The sequence below is a fragment of the Topomyia yanbarensis genome, chromosome 1 (assembly GCF_030247195.1).
Source record: "Topomyia yanbarensis strain Yona2022 chromosome 1, ASM3024719v1, whole genome shotgun sequence".
NCBI classification, from domain to species: domain Eukaryota; kingdom Metazoa; phylum Arthropoda; class Insecta; order Diptera; family Culicidae; genus Topomyia; species Topomyia yanbarensis.
Genome location: NC_080670.1, coordinates 6,715,182 through 6,738,685, shown reverse-complemented (window position 1 = coordinate 6,738,685; position 23,504 = coordinate 6,715,182). Strand labels below are relative to the sequence as shown.

General features: G+C 40.6%; 4 protein-coding genes across 5 annotated transcripts in view; 2 read left to right on the top strand and 2 right to left on the bottom strand.

Moving 5' to 3' along the window:
* LOC131676742 (probable U3 small nucleolar RNA-associated protein 11) lies at nucleotides 1-977 on the top strand. Its single transcript, XM_058956018.1, has 2 exons — nucleotides 1-647; nucleotides 712-977. Exons 1-2 carry the CDS (start codon nucleotides 93-95, stop codon nucleotides 919-921), a joined length of 765 nt encoding a protein of 254 aa, XP_058812001.1. The 5' UTR covers nucleotides 1-92; the 3' UTR covers nucleotides 922-977.
* Nucleotides 964-3,161, bottom strand: LOC131676741 (DNA-binding protein Ets97D). The gene is made up of 4 exons (XM_058956016.1): nucleotides 2,704-3,161; nucleotides 1,657-2,627; nucleotides 1,475-1,588; nucleotides 964-1,404 (listed from the first exon to the last, which is right to left on the bottom strand). Exons 1-4 carry the CDS (start codon nucleotides 2,913-2,915, stop codon nucleotides 1,112-1,114), a joined length of 1,590 nt encoding a protein of 529 aa, XP_058811999.1. The 5' UTR covers nucleotides 2,916-3,161; the 3' UTR covers nucleotides 964-1,111.
* A 6,409-nt stretch (nucleotides 3,162-9,570) lies between these two features.
* LOC131676740 (DNA ligase 1-like) lies at nucleotides 9,571-12,334 on the top strand. 2 transcript variants are annotated; one of them, XM_058956014.1, is made up of 5 exons: nucleotides 9,571-9,766; nucleotides 9,854-9,923; nucleotides 10,095-10,325; nucleotides 10,436-11,113; nucleotides 11,169-12,334. In XM_058956014.1, the coding sequence occupies exons 1-5, from the start codon at nucleotides 9,744-9,746 to the stop codon at nucleotides 12,210-12,212; spliced, it is 2,046 nt and encodes a 681-aa protein (XP_058811997.1). In that variant the 5' UTR covers nucleotides 9,571-9,743; the 3' UTR covers nucleotides 12,213-12,334. The 2 variants fall into 2 exon arrangements, with proteins under 2 accessions (XP_058811997.1, XP_058811998.1); XM_058956015.1 differs by lacking the exon at nucleotides 10,095-10,325.
* A 398-nt stretch (nucleotides 12,335-12,732) lies between these two features.
* Nucleotides 12,733-23,504, bottom strand: part of LOC131676739 (uncharacterized) — a 57,616-nt gene continuing 46,844 nt past the window's right edge. Inside the window, exon 2 of the mRNA XM_058956013.1 lies at nucleotides 12,733-14,270. Coding sequence (XP_058811996.1) covers nucleotides 13,252-14,270 — 1,019 coding nt within the window. The 3' untranslated portion in view covers nucleotides 12,733-13,251. The remainder of the gene's footprint in view (nucleotides 14,271-23,504) is intronic.

Here is a 23,504-nt window from a genome sequence, read left to right as displayed (position 1 = left end):
AAACACAACCGTGAGCCTCTGAACGAAAACGTGTGTTTTTATTTTCGCCCTTCGTATCGCTCGTGATCAACAAAACTAATCGATTGAACATCATGTCCAGCTGGAAGAAGGCAGCAAAATCAAACCAGAAGGTGCACCGGGAAAGGGCACAGCCGGAGAGCCGCGCCCACCTTGGGCTACTGGAGAAGAAACAGGACTACAAACGGCGCGCCAATGATCAGCACGAAAAGGATGACACACTGAAGCTGCTGCGAAAACGGGCCCTTACCCGGAACCCGGACGAGTTCTACCACCACATGATAAACTCGAAGGTACAGAAGGGTGAGCATCATGAGCTAGAACGGGACAAGGACGAGCATACACCGGCACAAGTTCGACTAATGGAAACGCAAGATTTACGGTATGTCAATATGAAGCGAACCATGGAGGCGAATAAGATAGGCCGGCTGCAGGCTCGTTTACACATGACGGATGTTGCCAATGAGACGAAGAATACGCACATTTTTTTCGTCGAAGACGAACAGGAAGCTAAGGAGTTCAGTGTAGCGGAACGACTGCAGACGCATCCCAGTCTGGTTGGAAGAAAAACCAACCGACCTAAGCTGGACCAGTTGGCGAAATTGGTGTTGGATGTGCAGGACGAGAAGGTAAAACCGTTTTTATAAAGCGAAATGTTTTTTTTTTTCGAATTCAAACACTAAATATTTTAAGGTTATTCTGGCAATGAACGACGAGCGGAAAAAGTCCTACCACGAATTGCAGTGTCGTGTGGAGCGGGAAAAAGAACTCACCATTGTTCAACAGAAAATGGAACTAAAGCGAGCTTTACAGGAGAAGCGCCTTAGAAAGCCAAAACAAGTGTCAAAGGGAACGAAAGATCAAGCCCCAATTTACAAATTTAAATACGAGAGGAAGCGGTAGAAATTCGATCTATCATCTTTTGTTAAATGAATACATAATAAATCGGTTGATACATATATTTCTGTGTATGAAGCAAATAACGCTTGCAAACTTTGTTGGCAAGTTTAGTTCAACGGTTCGATAAACTTTCTTTTTTAAGCAATATAATGAAGGCAATATCAGATGTGAAAAGCAAAAAAGGGAACAAACATTAATCAAAGTCCAAATCAAAATTCTTTAAATCAAACTGATCGCTGGCAATCGGGGGCCCCTCGTTGACAAGAGAAGCTAGTTCGGAGGCATCATATCCAATCAGTTCCCGAAGATCGCAGACAAACTTGTACACAAATCGCTTGCCATGCACCTTGGAGATCATATCCCCGTCATAATAGTAGCGGAGGGCTCGTGACAGCTTCTCATAGTTCATGGTTGGCTTGTTCTTCCTCTCGCCCCATAGTTGTGCGACCAGTTCCGGATTGCACAGTTTGAATTCTCCTTCTGTGCCTAAAAACAATTAAACAAAAAAAAGCATGGTTGTCAGATGATAACGCTTATAAAAACACGTATTGCATACCGATCCATTGAATAACGCCACGGTGCTCTTTATCAGTGAGGATTTCCAACAAAAATTGCCAAAGCTGAATCTGACCATTGTTTCCGCTTCGATTGCCGCAGTAACTAGTTTCATCTAGGCGTAAAAAATATATCGAAACTCGATCAAATATCAAACCACATCAAACCGATAGAAATACTCACTTCCTAAACTGTTCCTCGGAACCTTCCGCAGTATTGCCATCTCGTCGTAATCATCGCCATCGCCTTGCTTCTGCACAACGGCGACAAATTTGCACTTTCGCAACAACTCCATGTGAGTCCAGAACAGATCGCCCGGATCGTTCGGAACTCTCTGCTTGAATTCGTTATGATCCATATCACACAATTCTTTGCCGCTAATGGTCCAATCCGGCAACTTGATGCTGGTCAGCTGAAAAATCCGAACAGCCCATTGGATCCAGTGTTTGACATGCGCCACCGTCCACTCAACCGGATCGTCCGGAATGTTCAACCGTTGCTGGTCACGCTTAAAATTCGTATCGCAAACCCAACGCAGCGCCGACTGACCACCATCTCCCATTTCGTCATCGTCATCATCGTCGTCGTCGATTATCGTGGGTGAGTCCGCAATTTTAGGTGAATCTTTAACCCCCGAACCATTGCTGATAGGCAACTGGGCAGCCGCTTTCTCTGCGTTCGCTTCCGCATTTGCTGATTTTATAATTGCAGCCACGGCGGAAGCAGTCTCTAGCTCCTCTTTCGAAGTTAATTGCTGTGGCTTGGTAGACGGTGGTACAGAATCATTCGAAATGGTCGCTGGTGCCGATGGAAGCGAAGGAGTTGAATTTTGCTTTGTAGTCGAGCTTGTGTCCAGGTTGGAAATAGAAGCGGCTGCTGCCGCAGCGGCTGCAACCTGGGCAGCAACCGCAGCTTGTGCAGCAGCTAGTTCCAACTCTTGCTGATAGCTTTCCAGAACCTCATCCGTTGGCTTCAGAACATCAGCAATATTGATACGTCGTTTTGCCGTTTGAACTTGAACATTGATCTGCACCAGACCTTCGCCCTGGACGCATTGATCAACCAAATTCTTGTGCGATTCCAGCATCTGAGTATCCTGCAGCCAGAATTCATAATGCTTCAATGAAACACCAATGCGCTGTTCGACGAGTCCTCTACAATAAAAACAAACAATTCAATAGAGAAAATCACTTCCGGTCAATGACCTCCATTCAGTAGTTGATAACTGACCTCAATGTGGACAAATTTTCCCGCAAATCCATATGCACTACAATAGTATCATCTTCGTCGTCGGCATCGTCAGTATCGCCAAGGAACAATCCATTTCCATTAGCCAAAAACTCCGAGTTGGCAATAATGCCAAGTCCGTCCTCGCCGAGCTGTGCAATATGATCAGGAAGTGGCAAATCCGGTACCTCCATTTTGATGTTCAGCGAATCCATGCGATGACTGGCTCAAGTTTTATCTCTGATTGTAGCTTTCCATGGAATATGTTATAGCACGTTCTATAATGAGTTCAGTATAAAAAATAATTGCACTCAGATTGGAGATATTTGTTATAAGTTAATAATTATTATTTTGTTTCTCGAACAGAAAACAAACGCGAATAAACTACGATCACTGCAATCAAAAACGATGAACTCTCGCACGGATGGATAAAAGAATCGTAAGATGAAACGTAACTACTGTCATCGTCTCTCAGAGATGCCAGGTACTTTTTTCAAATGTCTGCAATAATAATTTTAAAAGTCTGGGAAGAACAAAAAATGTCAGGAAAGCTAGTGTAACCAAAAGCCTCTATATTCAAAAATCTGCAAATATCTGCAACAAAACTAAAAAATCTGCAAATATCTGCAACCAAACTAGAAAATCTGCAAATATCTGCGTCATCGAAAAATCTGCAGCTTAAATTAAAAGTCTGCGAATTTGCAGACTTGTCTGCAAATCTGGCATCTCTGTCGTCTCTTGTTGCTTGCGCATTGCTTCGCACTGCGGTACGCAAAGCGGTACCAACGTTGGCGGTACTGTGTTTATTGCTGAAGGCTTGGCTGAAGGGCTATTCGATGTTTTATCAAATTATTATTCGCGAGTAACTTACGATAAGGGTATAAATGTCCATTATAAAACTAATTCGTTTTTGCTTGTGAATTCTGAACGAGGTGGAATTGCGCAACATGACTTCGATGAAAATTCTATATAGATGCGACCTTGTCGTCATTTAGCTATTTGACGTTTATAAAACCAACCAATCGTACGAAGAAAGTCTTAAAATGTGCGGCTCATTTTACAGTTTAATAATGAGTATATCTCTGGTCCCTTCAAATCAATAAATCAAAACAGAAAATAAATCATAATAAAGCTTCGATGGTGAAAGATAAAGAAGAGTTGTGTAGTGAAGAATATGGATCTTTAGGGGTATGCGAGTAATTACATTTTCTGGTGCAGATTTATTACTGCGAGTTATTCTCTCACTTATTTCATTTCTACGAGCGAAACTATCAAAAAAAAATTTCATTTTTGGAGAATAACATATCCAAACCCATAATCCTAGTATGACTTTATGGGTTACCTCATCAGATCTACTATAGTTTGCAAATGGAACTTTTGATTGCAAACTGCATCTATCGAATACAGTTGCCAATCGAATTATAGCGTTCAAACTAATGTTGATTTAATTTTTAAATCAGAGTCGCTCTAGGTTTGCTCGAAACTGTATTTTGATATGAATTTTGTAAACATTAGAGCGAGTCTAGAGTGACTGTAATCCAAAACCGAAATTAATATAAGTTGTAAGCGTTGTACTAGGTAATACCAAATACAAATTAAATACGCCAAGGTCCCATACAAAAGAGTTATCACTTTTTGGCTCACAGAGCAAACAAATTACGCCATCCAATCGCTATGTCTCGCCATGACGGATAAGTTTTACTGAAACTTATTGAAACTGGCAACGCTCCCCGATCAAAGTATGCTATTGATTTTGTCAACGTCATAATAGTATAGCAACCGAAAATATATACAGTGATTGGAATTGCCGGCTGATCTTAATTGAGTACGAGAAGGTTGAAAATCATTGCATTCTGTATCGTGATGTTCCCGTTTTGTTATCGTTAGTGTTGGTCGCATTCACGATGTTTGCGATAAGTGACACCGGGCATCCAGCTCGGTTTCACCGTAAATCACAAATGTCATCACTTGTATCGCCCGATCGTTTCTGAAAAACTTGCTCGTTGGCCGAAGAATACCACGAATTTGATTGTTGCTTTATTTAAATAAATTTAGAAGACGGAGAAAATCGAAAAAAGACTGCTATTATAATCTCGATTTCATCAAAAACGTTACATAGAAAACACTCGCCTGTTTCGCGAATGTAAAAATCTGGCCTTACTGAAGTCGTTGAGCAAAACCATTTTAACACAAGCAAATTTTCACCGAAAACTTATTCATAGCTGGCATTCGAAACATAATTTTAGCTTGGAACGGAAATACAGATACAGTTCTACAACGACGATGTGACTGCATGACCGAAAGGGTTTGCTTCAAGGTAAAAGATTACAGTTGCGTTCATCACCACCTTGTTCACATGGTATCTGACAATTCTTTTGTTGGATTTGCTGAAAATGCTTTCCAGTAGGGTAGTGACATTAACTAGTCCCTCCCGCCGGTGAGGTCGGATCGTCAAGGATGATATCCTATGCTAAAAGAATACTATACTGCTTGCATCCAGAAACGACGTTCTCTTCGACTACCACGGTAGCATTCCTAGATCAAGATTTGAATGGTACTGCAGGTGAGTTGAATGCTGTCACGGCGTAACCATTATTTTTCGCACTCACCTTATTCTTCCTTTTTTAGTATTAGGTCCACAATCGACACACTCGTAAAAGCCATGACACCGTGGCCTTATTTCCCTGACATAAAAACTGCCTGGGTAGAAATCATTAAAAGATGTAAGATCTCATATTGTGCAAATGACTACGATCAAATCAAATTCAGAAAATTATCATACATACCATAGGATATTCAATATTCTTATTGAACACGACAATTATTTCTCATCGTTCATTACAGAAACTCTACTGAAAATGGATCCTCAAACCGACGGTATAACCGAAAAAGCAACTTTGAATGTTTAGAAGATGGTAATTTGAGTCTGTCGCAACACTAACCCAAATCTTTGTGCTGAGGTATCTCCATAGCGTTTTGTCAAATGATTTCATGGCCGACTTACTTAGTTACGCATACGATATACTAAAACAAAGATTGAGCCGACCATTTCGGTGATAGAAACCCAGAAACAATGGATACGAAATTATGAAATACTACAGAAAATTCATTCCAAATAATTTTTAAGGAACTGAATAAGTTATCAAGTGGGACAGTGCTACATTTTTGTTATTTGACCATAAGTGTTCAGATAGGTTTCCAGCTAGGGCCTAATCGCCGCGTTGCTCGGTGGTCCTAATTACAGATTGAGTGAGCCGTTGCTGGATAACGCTTAATTAGACATATTTTTTGTATTATTCGACTAATTTGCTCCAGCACAATGGTCCTCCCGGTGGACGGAGGGCGAGATCGGGTTAAAGAAACAACGATTGTTCATTTCAGGCGCGATAATTATTAGTGTCGAACCGGAGTAATAACTATTTCGCCACATGGACTAAACTTTCAGTCATCAAGGGGACCGAGTTTCGCGCAAACGCTTATTGTGAGCATCCCTGTGGATAAAATAATATCACAATTGTGAAAATTCAAACTATTTAATTACCTTTTCTCCTAAAACTTTCCTCTAAGCACTAGTTTTTTTTTGTTTCGTCGAATTTGCGAAAATTTTTAGATTCTCTTTCCCAGGTTTTCTATATTATGAACATTATCCATGGAAACGCGAAATTTGTTATTTTTCGTTTTCAGCGGTGCCAGTTTCTCATTCAATTCACCAAAGTACACTGTCACTTTGACAGTGTACCTTTATCGGTGTACCTGGGTTATGAAATGTAACCTCGAAAAATCATCAGAGTATTCCGTATTAACATATTTGTATTTGGTAATACCTTTTTATTTCAGTATGCAATAGAGATCTTTAGGGGTGTGCGGGTACCTACCTTTACTTATGCATATTAGTACTGTGAGTTAATATCTCAATCCTTTTTCTATTTCTAAGCTAGAAACCATTGAAAAAATCATGTATAGTGTGTTTTTTAGGACAATAACCATGCGATTTGCACAGCTCTATAGGTTGCCTCATCAGATCTACCATAGTTTGCAGATGAAACTTAGGATTGCAAGCTGCTAGCGGATTGCAAAAGGACGAGATCATGTTGTGTGGGATGCTGTCCCGTTTAACAATAAGGCGAACGAGACATTTGGAGATACATCATTTAGTTGTCAGTTTGTTGGCTGAATTAAATTTGTTTTTTAACCTAAAAGTCAGAATTAGGGTTTAAAATAAAATAAGTTTATTCTTAAGAACACCAGATATCAATACATATGAAAAACTGACACAAATTATCCAATTTAAAGAATCTTATTAATCATGTTCCTCATGCTACACGACGAAACAGCAAGATCGCCCATAGATTCGTGTGTTACGCACTGATCTATTTGAATATGGCCAAATGTGATTCAAAACCGATCCACCCGATTCTTTGTGCGTAATTGGAGAAGGACGATGCATGGAAGATGGAAATGACCTGTATATAACCGAAAACACGCTTGGCAGGATCAGTACAACCACATATACAGCATAAGTAAACTTAGTACTACAACAAGAATTGTAACAAAGCCATGAGTTAGTAGCAATGGAGAGTCCTGAAACTTTTCGAAGGTAAGTCACGGATAGATTCTTTGGCAAGCTATTTCTAAAGTATTTTGAACTTGCATTTTTCCATAATGGTTTTCAATCCGGACTCGAAAATTAGCAAACAATCTCGAAAACGCCTCAAGTGGATGGTAAATGCTCGTTAACTTTACTACTGTCGACTACCTATGTTCGAGATTAAAATTCAGCGTATATATTCTATATAATAAACACTCGCAATACCAAAGGGTTCAAAAGTTACACGGACAACCAAAGGGGTAAAGAAAGTTGTAAGGCTGATGCAATTATCCTGCATCAATTATTTGTAAATAGTGTAAAGGAAAGTCGTTTGGGAAAAATGGAAAGCGTTTCTTGCCAAATATGAGCTGTTTTGGACCGATCATATATTTTTCTTTACCTTTTGAAAGATACTTTTATTATATGATAACGCTAAAATAAAAAAATATGAGAAATTAAGTAATCTTATGTTGAAGGCATTAGATGATAGATTTTTGTATAGGATTGTTTCAGCAATTGATCAGTTTGCGGTATCGAATTTCAATTATATTTCAATATTTCTACAATACATAACACAAAAACATTATCATATTAAAATGTATAGAAAAAGTGGATCAGCGCAGGACGTTTGTTAATCAAACTTTTCTGGGAGTGCAAAGTTGATGCAAAAAATGGAAATTGAATGCATTTTTTCTAATTTGATGCAAATTTGTTATACATTCCTAGTGCTAGTGTGATCAGCCCCTAGGCTTTAGTGCGATTTTTTGCTTCTGCTCGGTGCGTGATAATAGACTGAATTTTATTTTTGTTTAATCTTAATTGTTCAATTGTGATCAAACAGCTAATACCATTGAAGTCAAAATCTAGTACCGCAAACAGAAAAGCTCGAATGCTTGATCGAATGTGATACGTTTTCAGCTCAATGGAGTCGAAATCGTCTCAAAAGGATTCGAATCGAGAGGCTCGAACTACGGAATAGGAATTGCACAATGCCACTCAGGCTAACCTACCGATAATTAAAAAAACAAATTACACAACTGTTCCTATCTTCCTACTTCTACACTAGAAAAACTCTAGTAAGAGAACTGCGGAGAGAAAAACAGCATTTTTGGCAACGTATGCCCCGGCATTGCATGGTAACACGTCCAACGTTATAAGGATTGGCTCTCAAACGTGAAACTTTTTCGCTCGATGCGCCAACTGGATTTCATTTTTGGTACTAGTCAAAAGATGATGAAAACATTTTCTTGCATTGATGATATAGGATGGTTGTTCTATTTTAATTGTTTTAAAATAAATATCACATAGTTTCACAAAAAACTTGATTACAGGTGATAAGAAAACACTCGTTCTTTCGTTTGACAGCAAAACATTCAGTTGAACTCAATATTTTATTACGAATTATTGAGATCCGGAATTATTTTTGTATTGTTGAGGTTAGGTTGGTTGTTTTAGATATGGAAAATGTTTATCCAGAAATTGGACTTATCAGTGGATAACCTCGACTACCAACAACTACACTCTTTAATCCAGTGATTTTTGCCCACCTTCGTGTTTTCTATCGAAATTTCAATCTCTGAATTTCATTTTAGTATAAATTGAAACCGGAAGAAAAAATGTGAGTGAAGTAACAAGAAATTTACCATCTGGATATTTTTCAGAGGTAGGAAACATATTTTCTTCACCAATATTACTTTTCATCAGAAGAAATAACATTTAATTATAATATTGATTGAATTTAAAAAATTCAGAATTTACTTTCCAATGCGTTTTGACAGATGAAAATAAAAACATCATTGAACTTCCGTGCCCGCTGGCGGTCGACATCTAGCGTTAGATCACGAATAGGCAATGTTCGATTGGATTCGTTTTTTGACAGCTAAACGCGAATCCAATCGATCCAAAATGGAGTCTCCGCAGTTCTCTTTCTAGAGTTTTTCTATTCTACACCTTGGGCAAGAACGAAACCCACTGAGAACTCGACTGAGAAAACATGTCTTAGGGCCGATTTCCTCACCCTTGCTGAACTTTTAAACCACGTTCACCAGTACGTTTAAACCTGGCTTAAGCGTTAGGCGGGGGTGAAGAAATCGGCCCTTAGAATCGTTAAAATACAAAAATCTTCATTCGACTATTGCGGAACCTAAGGACGACACAACACATCCATTTCCTAAGGGTAAGGAATTCGAATCGAACATTATCTTTTATCTATACAGCGGCACCCTATATATTTTATTCGATGTTTTTCCTATCTTTGCTTCTGTCTGTTCGTGCGCACTTGAACGACTTCAACGTATTATACTGATTTTATCGAACGTTCGAAGAAGCGTCCATTTGGTGTGTTTTTATTTTCCCTTGCTCAAACCGTGTATAATTGAATGTATTTTGGATAATTTTACAACCCCAACCGAAGAATAACAACCGCCCTGCTATTGTACAACAGAATTGAACGAAAATGTCAACGAAAAAACCAGTTGTGTAAGTTTTTCTTTCGATTGCCATACCTGGGAGCCGGGCTTTCCCCGTTAGATTTTGATGTTTTTTTTTTCTTCAATTAAACGTCAGGGTGGAGGCAGTTCTTCCAGAGGATAATACTCTCGCAACGCGAAGTGGAATCTGGCGGACGATTATGGATGTAAGTAAGAAGGACTTTGTTTCAGAAATGCTCAGAATCACTGCTTTTATGTTTTTGCTTGAGATCTGGTTGGGTTGAAAATTGGCTGAAATGAAAGTCGTTGATGGAAGAAGTAAGACGCGTCGATTGTGCTGCATTGATTGAATTGGTTCCCCTTTCACCCTTTTGCAGGCCTTTCTTGGCCGGTTCCTGTCGCCCAACCAGCGCTTTCCGGTGAACGTTTTCAAATGTCCTCGTCACTGTCAGACAGTTATCGAGGAGCAGTTAAAGCTGTGCTTCAGAAAAATCCTGCACGTCATACGAACCGTCGGTGGATGGTTCGAGCTGAAGAATCGCAAACGAAAGTTTCAGCATGAAGACACCGGCGACAGGAATCGTAAATTTTCCGGTGAACCGGCTAGGGTAAGAATTGTTTAGTCTGCTTTTTTGCTTGATTGAAGTGGTGATTCTGACATTTAAAATTGTACAAATGGATGTGCATTTTGTGAACATGGTTATTTTTTTTATTTCAGAAATACTCGAAAACAGACGAATCGAAAGATTTCAAGTTTAACGATGATATAGACTGCCTTTACGGTGAACTGAGTGACGACGACCAGCCGGCTAACGAAGTGGAGTCCAGCGACGGGGACGATTCCGATCAGGAAAATCGGGAGGAAATGAATAAACAGCTTTCGGTCGTGGTGAAAAAGCGTAAAAGAAAGTGGCAACGAACCGGCTTGTCCAAGCTGATGGCAAGCATAGAGGATCAAAGTCAGCAGTTTAACATGCTGAGTCAGGAGAAGGTAGAGAACTGGCTGTCGAGTCAGTTTGATGGGATTGTTAGGGAGATGACACAGGGGCAGGAGACCGTGATGTCGGAACGAAACGAGGACGGGGACAAAATGCGGTTCCATCGAAAGCAGCAGCTAACCGTTTCTAGCAAGGACGATGAAGATTCGCTGTTCTCCGTCGACACGGCGAAATACATTCTTTCAAACCGTGGCAAAAATAACAGCTACAGCAAGTTGCGTGTAACCACCACCATTCAGCAGTATACACTTGCAACCCGAAACACAAACGGACAAATGCACCCTAAACTACACTCGATCAGTACTTTTCCGGCTATCGATGAGGAACATCTGCCGGCTTTGGGACTGAGTCGAAAGATTTCTAAATCGGATTCGTTCTTCGAAACCGGAGAAAATCAGGTGCGTTTTTATTGCAGTACCAAACAACTAAATATCTCATAATTATGTTTTACAGGACATAATCAATTCAGCAGAACGGACGTTATCATTGCAACCCGCAAAACCAACACCACCAGCTGAAGTAGGAAAAAGTAGTAAGCGAAAGAAGGTGTTCAAGAAGACAATGAAAAAGAAGGCGAAGAATCGAAAAAGTCCAAAGTCCTCGAAAGCGTCGAGTGCGTCGCAGGAATTCGAACAGGCCCTGCAGAGTGGTTCACGCGTCAAGAAAGGGCCATTGATCAAATCCAAGAAAAAGCAAATTCGTTGGCAGGAAACCAGCTACTTGGAGCAGAGCCACCGTAAGAAAACCGACGAAGACGGGAACATGAGCAGCAGTAGCAGCGAGCCAGATGAGGTATTTACCCGGTCCAAGCCAAAGCAAGTGACACCTCCAAAGCGGGAGCTTCGACGCCGTAGCAACACCGTAGAGTCTGATACATCACCAAGGAAAAAATCCAATTCACCACGACAGAAGTCCACTGTTCAGATTCTGCTGGATCCGTTTAATGCGATTTGTTTGAGCCCTTCAAAAAAGCATCCCAAATCACGAGAACGGCTTGATTTTACCACTCAAATCGATCAAACCACGAATATGACGGCTCTGTTCATTGCCGGAAACGACAAAATAACAAACTCGACCGAAATCAATAATGTGACGTCAGTTCCGGTGAATTATGCAAACACTACCACCGCCAGCACCGGTCGCGGTTGGGGTTTCCCCGATAAATCTCGCTGTTTGGTGATTTACAAGCCACGTCAAATCGAGTTGAACTGCTCGGCTGAAGAACGAGTTCGCATCACGATGGACGATCTGGATCTGACCAAGGTGACTAAACAGCGCCACCTCGATAAATTCAAGAAATTTAATTACGTCATCCACCCAAACTCCACCGTTCGGTTTTATCCTTCGGACTCGGAGGAAGACATACCACGAACGGGACAAAGTACAGCTACCTCAATGTCGGATGAGGACGAAAGTTTTGACGAGGATGACCCGATCTTGACATTTAATCCACGGAACACCGACCGGCTGAATGTGATGGAGTGTCCGTACAATTGAACTCAGAAGGAGGTTCCCGACAGGCGCATCTGCCAGCTGCAATGTACATCTTGTTTTCCTTTATAAGAGAAAAATTAATATTTACTACATAAGATTTTAGGAAGAAATTTGACATTTCGCAATCGTGTAGTTGCTTCTTTTTCCTGGTTCTGATCACCGTCCCACGGCAGGATATTCGATAATCAGTGCCGAACCCTCTGTTAGGTCTATCTTGTCACAGTGACTCATCGTCCTTGGTCAATCGCTGAAGACGATGAGGATTTTGGGTGTGCAGGGAAATACGCATTCTTTGGTCTGAGTTGGATAATGGATAATAAATGCGAAAAAGGAAACCCAATAATTAAGGGTGCGGGGTAATACTGCAGTTTTGGTTTTTGGCTGGCTAACGGTGATTGTTCCACTCTTATTCTTGGGGATGATGGTGCGTCGCTTCGTCAGACCGGAATTGTTGCAGTCGAATGCCTTAGATTCTTCAGAAAATCATTTCTTTCAAATTTTACTGTAGCAATAAAACGTCATCTTACTCTTGTAATATGTATTTATATTTATACTCGCTCGTAATTCTACCAAATGTAAATCAGCGGTGGTTGAAATACTTATTCAATATTGTCTTTTGGTTGACTATACAATAACCGCCGAAAAGACTTCTCTACTAGAGAAGCCCGGCTGGGGCACATTTGGATAAATATGCATAATCAAAAAAAAAAAACAATTTACACTGGGACTCGTTTAAACTGTGAACTCTCTAATTTTCTCGGATTCTTATATTTTATATATAAATCAACGCTTTCTTCAAAAATTACCAATCGATAATATATATTAACCTGTTTCTTCACTATACGCAAATATGTTCTCAAAAGTGAAATTAAATTAGAAAAAACATCTTATTCAAATATTCAATTGTTGTGACTAGTTTCGTGATTGTATCGCTTTTATGCTTCTCTCATCTTCTGCACGGTCATTGCGCGGTGTCTATTTACAACGTTTCGCATCCCTGCACTTTCGGAATAGAATGGGTCACCGAGTAGGTGCGGGCCTTCTACAGTTCCGTCGTGATCTCGTCCTGCGGTCGAAAGCCAAGCTTGAAGAACTCATCCTGCAGCCAGAGGGAGCTGTCGTTGATGCCCGATGTGGACAAATAGGACCGCACGTGATCGAAGGTGTCCCCGAATGGATTGCCGGTGTGACCGGTGCCATGTGACGTAGACGACCGTTCGTCAAACTCGTGCAGGCTGATGAGCGAACCGAGGAAATGGTTCTGCTCTCGATGCCTACCGTTGGCCGATTCTGGCTGTAGTAGATTACGCTGATTCTTGACGCTCAAGTTTGGCGAGGTATCACTTTCGTTGGCGCCCGTTGAGCTGCCGCTGAATTTGCTCTTGAAAGTGGAATGTTCGCTGGTACCCAACCGGGGGTCCGAGGCGGACGATGGAATCGATGGCTGCTGGAGGAACTCTATCAGCTGTGTAAGTTCTGGTTTATAACGGTCGAGAACCTTCTCTGCCCACACGTACAGACGCTGCCAGTCGTGTGGCGGTGAACTGATTAGTTCAACCGGTTTGTTGAGCAGTATTAGAATTTTAGCCAAGTCACGAACCACCGGGTGGTAACTGGCAGCACCAGTGCTGTCGCCCGCTAGGTGGAGCTTTCGAATCTGACGTCGCGTGTCGTTCAGCATTTGCAGAAAACATTCCGCCTGCGGGCGCAGTTCATCCAACTGTTTGAGAAACTCCAACCGATCGATGTTCTCATCGATGAAGGTTTCGCGATACTTTTTCTGCTTCTGCTTCCGCCGGATAACGGCCATAGCTGCGATGATGAGTGCAATGCACAGAACGGCTCCGGCAGCGATTCCAACCACGGCGGCTAGAAAGGAACCGGAGAAACCTACCGGGTAACAGACCCGGCCCATGAACTCCGACGTTGAGGACCACTGGGCAACATAGCCACCGGGGCAGTCGCCCACGCATTCGCGGGTGTCGATCCGTAGCAGATCGGAGCATTTGACGCAACCGCGCTCGTTGCAGCGAACACACGATGGGTGGAGGGTGGAACAGTCTGGAAGGAGAAGAAATTAATGGGGAGATGGTTACTGGTTTTGAAAAATTGTGAATCAAAAGAAATATACAGTCAGGGTAATTTTAAGTTTTATAGAAAATTTCGATACTTTTCATATCAGCGGTAGATATTTTTCTTTGAATAAACTTTAATCGAATTAAATAATTAACTCGGAGAGTTAAGATACTTTTATCAAACAAATAGGAAACCTTCGAAAATTTATGTACCGTACTTCTAGCTTAGGGTTCATATAAATCTGATTTTAAAATATTCAAACAATCCATCCAAGTTATACACAAGTATATCAATTCAAATTCTTTTTTGGCATAAATCAGTGCAATGCTAAAACACGCAACTCTTTACAGTGTGTTTTGGTACGGGTTTTGAAATCAAATAAAAAATATAATATTCTTTCATTAAAAGCAATATTTATTACCTTTTGGAAGCAGATCAATTTTCTTCACTGTTGCATAGGGATACGAATTAAATTGCGTAATAAACTTTGAAAATTTTCCTGACAGTTTACGCGCAAGCTTTCATCCAGCGCCCCCTACGTATCGTTTCTGCGTAAAGATGCCAATCAAGTAGGTGTCACAAAAGTTTATCGGTGAAAATGAAGCCTACCCGAATAGAATAGTATCATGCAATAACGGTACAATAAATCATTTTTGATATTATTATCATATAAACGGTCAAATTATGCTGAATCTTTGCGCGCGGTTGAAAAAAGAAGTATCCATGTTAAAGGCTTATTTTTTTTTATTTTGAAGACGCAAAATATGTAAAAAAATGTTTGTTAAGATATATTCGTTCATTTTGCAGATGTTAGGGCGCAAAGTGGGTATGTTTTCCTCAGATGGCGTCCCGGATTGCAAGAAAAGACTTGTTCGATTTTCATGATATTGATATTAAATTATAGGTAATTTCAAGCTCTTGAATGTAAATTAGAACATAAACCTAAATCTTGGTTCCGGTTTGCTATCAGAAAAGAGAGGAGAATACAGGAACTCCCTGTTTGTTCCGGAGTACTTTTAGTTCATTCTGGTACTGGAATAATAACCGAAAGGGCGCTGATATGATGCTTTATGAATGTTTGGGGTTCTGAATTTTTTTCCCACGTTTACGGAAACAATTTAACACAGGGCGCTGGTCGTCGTTCTAGCCATGTTAGACTATTTCGTTATATGATTTTTCATTCAATGGATAATGCGATTTAAAATAACGGAAAAAGAAAGCGTTTAAACAACATGGTCCTATAAACAAGCAAAGCCGACGGCAGCACAGTATGCTTCGATAACGTAACGTTGCCAGACCATTTTAATTTCATAAACTCCATTCTGTCAAGATGATACAGATGGGTATAATTTGATTGCTTTGTGAGCCAAAAAATGCCGGTTATTTTATATGAGACCTTGGAGTATTTAATTTGTATTTGATTCAGGCATGGTTCTCGGGATAAGTGCGAAGCTTGATCAATACGATTTGAGCGTGTATATAAATCTGTTTTATATATACAGTCGATAAACAAAAAGTGTCCAACTCCTCGTTTCTCTTGACAGTCTTTGATGGCGACAGACAGTCAGTTCGCCTTTTTGTAGGCACCGCGGGAACCTCCGCGCAACTGATTCTGTTTATTTAACCAGTCCTTCACTTGCAGCTGCTTTCCTTTTTCTGAACCATATCCGGCAGCGCCGTCTTAGTTATTTATTGCGATCTCAGGGGTGCGCTTCATTTGAGCTTGACTCATACTCAGCTCCAACTGAAAGTCACGTTCCTCAGCTTGCTGTTGATCCAGCAGTTTCTTTGTCTGTTGTAGCTCACGCCGCTGTATCTCCCGCCGTGCTTGGAGTTACATCTCCTATATCTCCCGCTCTTCCTTCAATCACTTATTCTATACCAACTCTTGTGCGATTCGCTTCTTCAGGAATTCTATCTCTTGTAAGGGGGCTCAGGTTAGGGGTCCTTAAATTCTCGGCTTCGCGCCAGACGACGGAGTCGTCTGCCAAGAACTCCGGTCAAAAATGCCCAGCTAGCGATGTCTTGACCCACCAACGAAAAAACCACCTCAACTTCCTTCCCAACGACACAAACAATGTTCCCCAAGTCCAATCCCAATAACTTCCCAAATGCTCCCAATCACTTACTGATTCTATCTTTCTAGTTGTTCATCCAATTGATTTTAATTAAAAGAAATTACTTAGAGGAAAATACTAGTTTATTGAAGGTAAATAAAAAAAGAATTAAATACTAATGAAAATGAAAAGTACGTTTTAATAAATTTAAAAATTGGCGAGACTTCGTTTGTTTTTTTTTCAAAAGGTTATTTACAATCCCCTGCTCTGCCTCCTGCAAGAGCTAACTGTTACCCAGTCCCTGCTCGTGACGTCACTCCCCTTTTGTGTTTGTTCTACGTGAGTCTTCCTACTTCCCTAAATCCTTTTCTCTTCCCCTACTTGTTAACAAACAAGATTTCCCTACTCGTAGCTGGTGTTATGGTGTATGTCAAAGGTTCGCGTACTTACAGGATTTGAAGACGACGATTCGGTACCTGCCGACCACCCCCTTCTGGGTGGTTTAGCTACCACGATGCTGGCCGACGAGAAAGCCGATCTCTGCGAGACCGACAGTTGCTGCTAACGATGCGTCGACAATGTTCGCCCACAGGTAGCAAACGGTAGTGAGTTGCGATGATGGTGGAAATTCACTTACGGTGGGGTATTCTGGGTTGTGATCGAACGCTCGATGCCTATCGGCGTGATTTCCTTGCCGAGCTGAGCTAACGGGGTGGTATCATACGGAGGGCCTCCGATTTCGGGACGTGAGCCGGGCTGATTACTCTGGCGTTGGTAGTCTTTCCCCTAGAGGACCATGCCACGAATCTGGCTATCACGTGTAGCGTGTGATGCCCGTGGGCCGAGTAACTTTAACCGATGACCAACGCTCTCCGAATATACCTATAGTGGTACGCAACCACGAGGCGATAGGTACACCCAGGGCAACCTAAGCCGGATACCACTGGCGATTTGATCCTGCACGGACGGAAAATGATCAAAATCGCACTCGCTCGATTTTCCGGGTTTCGATCCCGCAGCGGTAAAACCCCAAGATGGCTTCGCCACCGGAATGTGGCTGTATAAAATACAAACTGCATAAGAACCTGACACACGATTTCATTGCTACACATTTACCTGTTATTATCACAACTCCTCTCACAGTCTATTTTTTCTAACGACTCACTTTTTTAACCTTACTGCTCTCTAGAATAATTTTATTTAAATTAATCCGTAGGTTTTATTAGTTTTAAATATATTTACTTTTTTTAAAATACATTTCACTGCATGACTCACGATTTTTTGTAAAGCATTTTAATTATATTTTTAATCTGAAATCAAACCAATTTTAAAACATTATATTCCTTTTTCACTTTTTAACTGCACACGTACTTCAATTATACTATGATTTTCCTCACTGCTTTTTACAACTGTTCATCTAACTTTTCTACTCGGCGGTCCAAAAGGGAAAGATCGAGTTGATTCTCCTGACCGACCAAGAAACTTATCCTTTTAACTAATTCTTCTTTCTTCTATCACTCAAGGGTTTCCGGTTTTCAATTTCAGAGTTTCCGGTTCTCTCTTGATTTTTATTTTCCCTATTACAGTTTTCCCGTTATTATTTATCTTCTGTACTAGGTTTCCTGTTCACCTCTGTTTCACCCACTTTCCTCCTCAATACCCACCACCCATTAACTAGATAAATGATTCGAGCACTTTTAATATTGCCTTTAGCTAAGGCGCAAACACTGCTAACGCTACCTTTTTGAAACGGCAGATTCTACACCGATCTGCTCGTTTCACTCTCGTGAGCTGTTCCACCTCCAACTGCTGCTCGGTTGGATCCAGGATGGATTCGGCTCCCCGATTAGACCCAGCATCGTTTTCGGTGTCTTTTTCGATCGCATTTTCTGTGGCTTCGGAACTGTTGGCTGCTGACCAAATAACACACTGAAAACAATACCAATCTACGTTTGCCACCCTTTCGTCCACGCCTACACAAGAAAAGTGTATCCGCCGTAAACACGTCCTACATTGCACTAGATTCATTTACCGTGTGTTTCGAAGTTATCTTTTGAGGATTCAGAAGGCATTCTGAAAGCTGGAATCCGATGCGGTCATAAATTTTGATTTTCGTTCGGACTCGCCGTTAACCTTCCGGCAGTTGCGCTACTGCACTGAGTGCATGCTGCTTTGAAAATCTAGCAAAATCGTCTTGGGGTGCCAGCGGGTGCTCGTTCAGTGAGCCATTTGCGCGACTTCCGGAAGGTTAAAAATTCTTTTGCAAATCTGGCCTAATGTATCAACAATTCAATCGATACTGTGACAATACTAATTGCTTAAACCATTTAGTTTTAAGCAGATTTTAATTATAATTTTATGTATTTTACTCACGGTAGCTCCATTAGCATGAAAATCTTCGTAACACCATTTAGAAAATGTCAGAAGCCAAATTGCAAGTACTTTAATTATAAATTCCAGTTTTCTTTATATAAAGCTTTAATTCGTACGTGCGCTGCCCTGTTTCATTGGCTATTTCCAAAAAAGTTACTTGACATGCTAAAGTACGGATCATTTCTATACCGTTTATTCAAAACGTCATATCTATCAAATGTAAACAAACTGAATTAATTATGCCAAATAAAAGCCAAGCATTGACTCTTTATCGTCCACAAATAATAGAGAAAAATAATAACTCTTTGTATGTTAATTTAATCTCAAGTCAAAATGTCACATATAGTATACCAAAGTTTTGCTAATATTGTGTAGATGTGATGTTTTGCGTTGTGATGTTTTTCCAAGTCGACTGTAGCATATTTTTCCAATGCTAAAGCTCATATCTACACTTTTGGTTGCAATACAGCACATGAAATATATCACAACTACAAGCCCGTCTCTCAAAACGTCACAGTAAAATGTGCCATCTACAAACGGTGTTGCCAAGATCACATATGTAAAACAGCATAATAGCAAAAGTGATCGACAAAATGTAATAAAATAATAGTTATCAATTATCTCCCTATTATCTTCGCGAAAAACATGTAATATGCTTATACGATCCTGCAATGAGTAAATGCAGAGGTGATAATAGAATTTATAGCCTTTTGTGCGCTTTAATTGTTAAATAAATTTAAAAGTTGCAAGGAGATTTTTGCACGCGATTTTCTCCGTTTCACGTTTCTGTTAGATATTATGTAATGTAACGCTCCAGATTTGCTAATCATTCAATCGCAATATTTTATGTGAAAAACTTTACTTCTACGTTTCTTCCTCTCTACGCCGAACGTTTATGCTAGTGCCCTATCAGCTCTGACAGGGCACTGTAACGCAACTCTTTACAATGAGTTTTGGTACGGGTTATGAAATCAAATAATATTATTCTTTCATTAAGAGGATCAATCTCATTACCTTTTTGAAGCATAACAATATTCTGCACTGTTCGCAGTTTTTCTTAAAAAATGTGTAATAAACTTTGAAAATTTTCTAGAATTGACAGTTTATACGTAAACTTTCATTACCAAATATCTAGCGCTCACTAGGTATCGTTTCTGCGTAAAGATGACAATCAAGTAGGTTTCAACCTTAAAATGATGATAGAAGTCACAAAGAAAAAGAAGCCTATTTTTCACATTCTTACAATGCACTTTAAAAAATATTTCAGTATAATCTTCGTGCAAATTTTTAGCTGTATAGGTGACTATGGTTAAAGTTTCATTCGGCAGAAAAATTGGAAAATATCCGTATAACCCCCGTAGATCTAATAAGACCACAGAATACATACTCTATCAACGTTTTTTTGTGAAATGCAAAAATACAATCATTTTAAACATATTAAAACCAAATCTGGAATTATTCACAGTTGACATCATTCATTGCTAGTATCGCTCTTTTCAAGAAAAATCGTCGCTACATAATTGATTTCCAATCGCCCATCACATTAATCATCTATCCGCTCCGTTGGATAAACTGCACCACCGCGCAGATGATCGCGTTGATGTTTCTTCCCTTCGTCATTAACACGCATCATTGGCTGACTGACATCACCAGCTCATGCGTGCGCCGTTGTAAAATAACGACGAAAGTGCGCCAACGGCATAAGTCACCGGTCGAGCGAAAATTGACGGTGCCAAAGTATACTAACGTACCTCCCATTCGTTGCGAGAGAGAAGATAAAGAAGAAAAAAGTACAACTTACAGTAAATGCAGCGGTTTGCGGTTTCTGCGAAACCCTACAGCTACTAGCGCCATCTCGGTTGTGATTGTAAACTAGCGACGAAATCGAAAGTTGTCCCCCGTTTGCCGGTTTGCTGATGCGATCACAGCAACCACGCTGACATTCGAAGTCTTCCGGGAAGATGAATACAAATGCGTTCTGTTGTTTATTGTTACATTTTTCTTTCTGTCTTTATTATTCAGATCCGTCTCGACCGATAAGTGCCAGAGACCGAGTGCTTACATAATCGTGTCAGTTGTCTCGTGCTCGTATGGTGCATCCAACATAACCTTTCTTTTTTACAAAACCATCCAAGAGGAATGCTGAGCTGACTAAAGCGCGGTACCGAACGACGGTATGGTGGTTCGTATAAATACCTACAATCAAGATCTTGCCTCCTGGTCGTGATCTATTTGCTGGCTTGTACCTGCTTTCGTAGCTTAGCTTGTCCGAGTGTACTCCTTTTACGGATACCGCGGACCCGCGCTAATTGAGTGACTGCAACGCTCGAAAGCTTTCGAAAACAATAGAACACGAATCCGAACGTGTCGGCTCCGATCAAATGCGCAACTAATTTCATTAGAGACCTGTGCGCTTGAAGTGTCGTCGCACAGACAAGCGGACATTGCACCAGTTAGGGCACATTTGTATATGAGACCGACGGTTTTGGAGACTGCACGGTAAAGCATACTATAAATTTGAGTATGTTACGTTAAATATGTTTATGTTTTATTTCTGTATATTTTACCATATAATAGTATCGCATCGGTGTTAAGATAATGTAAACAAGTTGGATTCGACGACGATGCCGGAAAATTAGACGATGCAACGGAAGCCCGGCTCCTCATGAGAAACCTCAACTGGACGTTACAATAATTTCCAACCAATTTTGGAGGAGTAAACCCATCATGCAGCGCAAGAGATCGGTAACATTACAAAAAGAGGTTTGTGTCGTGTTGTATTCCCTAACATTGGCTTGAACATCTTAGGCACGAATTGGATTGAATTAGTGAGGCTATAGGATATCCTTTTTAGTTCAATCTGTCGTAAAATTACTTATCCATTAACGGGTAGAGTGATCAAGCACATTGCAAACATGCAATATACCGGTGAAGCCGAACGTGAGCATTTGTGCTGATTTCTCCACGGGATTAAATAACATCTTGGAATCGTATTCCTACAGCAGTAGCAACAGGGGGGTCGAAGTAAATAAATACGGTAAAAATCAGTTTTATTGTTTGTTTATATACAGAAATCCGAAATTCTCGGTGGACACACCTAGGCCGCCCTGTCATTTAGGGTCTGCCAGGCAGGTTAATATACGAAACCCAGCTAGTGGAGAAACCTCTACCTATACACTTATATACAGCCAGAATTCCGACTCATTTCCGATTGGACTTATTATCAGGTCCCACTGTAATCAATTGCTAAAGCGTTTTTAATCAGAAGTTGGCAAATTGATTATCAAGGACCTCGATATTAGAGAGGTTTTGGAACTTCCACTTCACGAGATACGCCTGGAAGTTTTAAATTTTTAATATATCGTTTGTTGTGGAACCAACTTGGGTCAGTTTAAAGATAAATCCAAACTAGCATAAAAATTGGCAATAAATGAAGAAACTTTCGAAATTCTTATTTTTTTAATATTCTGAAATTGACGGACGTGTATCAACTTGAAAAAGGCGCAGAGCTGAGCAAGAATCAGGTTCAATTGCCCAAATAAACTGACAATGAAAACTATGCCAAATATGTTTGTCTGTGGCGGTCACTTGCGTTGTATTGACCAGCAAACTGGAAACCAATAATCGATTGCTAATTAAGCGCGACCAACCGATCGGTTAGTGCTAAAGGAACAATAACAATTACCGGTTGTTTCTTATACAGATATTGTTACGGTTGAGAATGGTGCGAATCGCCGCGGGACAAAAACAGCCTGTAGTAAGCTCATTAGCAAGCAATAGATCACGACTTAGCAGCAGCAGCAGTCTCCTCTGGCGGCATTATTAGATGCGAAGAGTGTATCTGAAATGATTGAGGCCGTTAGAAAAATTCCATTGTCTCACCGCAAGAGCTAAACGAATTATATCGCTCGGTAGAAAATAGTATGTCATGGCGGTTTTCTAAAAATGAAAAGGCCTTATCACGGGAGGCGTTACATGGTAGCAAACAAATTTTCAATTGGATTCTACAGATTGTACACGTGGATTGTATCGGAAGCAGAAAATATATTCCGAAATTTCTGGTATAATGTTGTCTGTTGCCGAATCAGTAGTTTTTCTCGAAACGAAAAGTTGTTCTCCAAGAGGATCTGTGAAAGATTCCTTGTCATTCGCAGCGAGTTTTGGTCAATCGCGCTTCCGCAGCGTGGCTCTTCGTATCATCCAGGTGAACCGTGCAAACCGGACGTTGTTGCTGTCGCTAACACAGTAACTTTTTTGTGTCTAGCAAGCACAATCGTCACACAGTATAGGTTCGTGTTGAAACTAGACAGCAGGTCTAGTGCGGATCATTGCACAGGAATAAAAATGCGGTGGAAAACTTATCCGCAATGGCCGCGGCAAGCAATTCTCTCAATCCCTTTAACGGGACTCGCATGACTTGCAACTCGTGGCTGCTTTCATCGCGCCCTATGTCCGGCTGTTTCATCTCGTCTCACTGTGCGCCAAATTGAAATGTGGGAAACACTTTCCGCTATTAGCGTGCAGATGGCGAGACGGACGCATACAATTTTTGTGGGTAGTTACAGGGTGGCTCCATAAAAAGGTCTTCTGATGATTTTTTAATATTTTCTTAATTTCATAAAAAAACAAATTCGGAAACTTTGACGAATTATTTCTTGCTCAGTTCAGATTTAGTACCTTTAAAATTATTCGAAATGGAAGCCTTTGACTTGATTTTTTGCGATAGTTGTCAAGGGCCTCTGGAGTAGCTGACTCGCACGGTTTCTTCGGGAATATTCGTGCTCGCCGT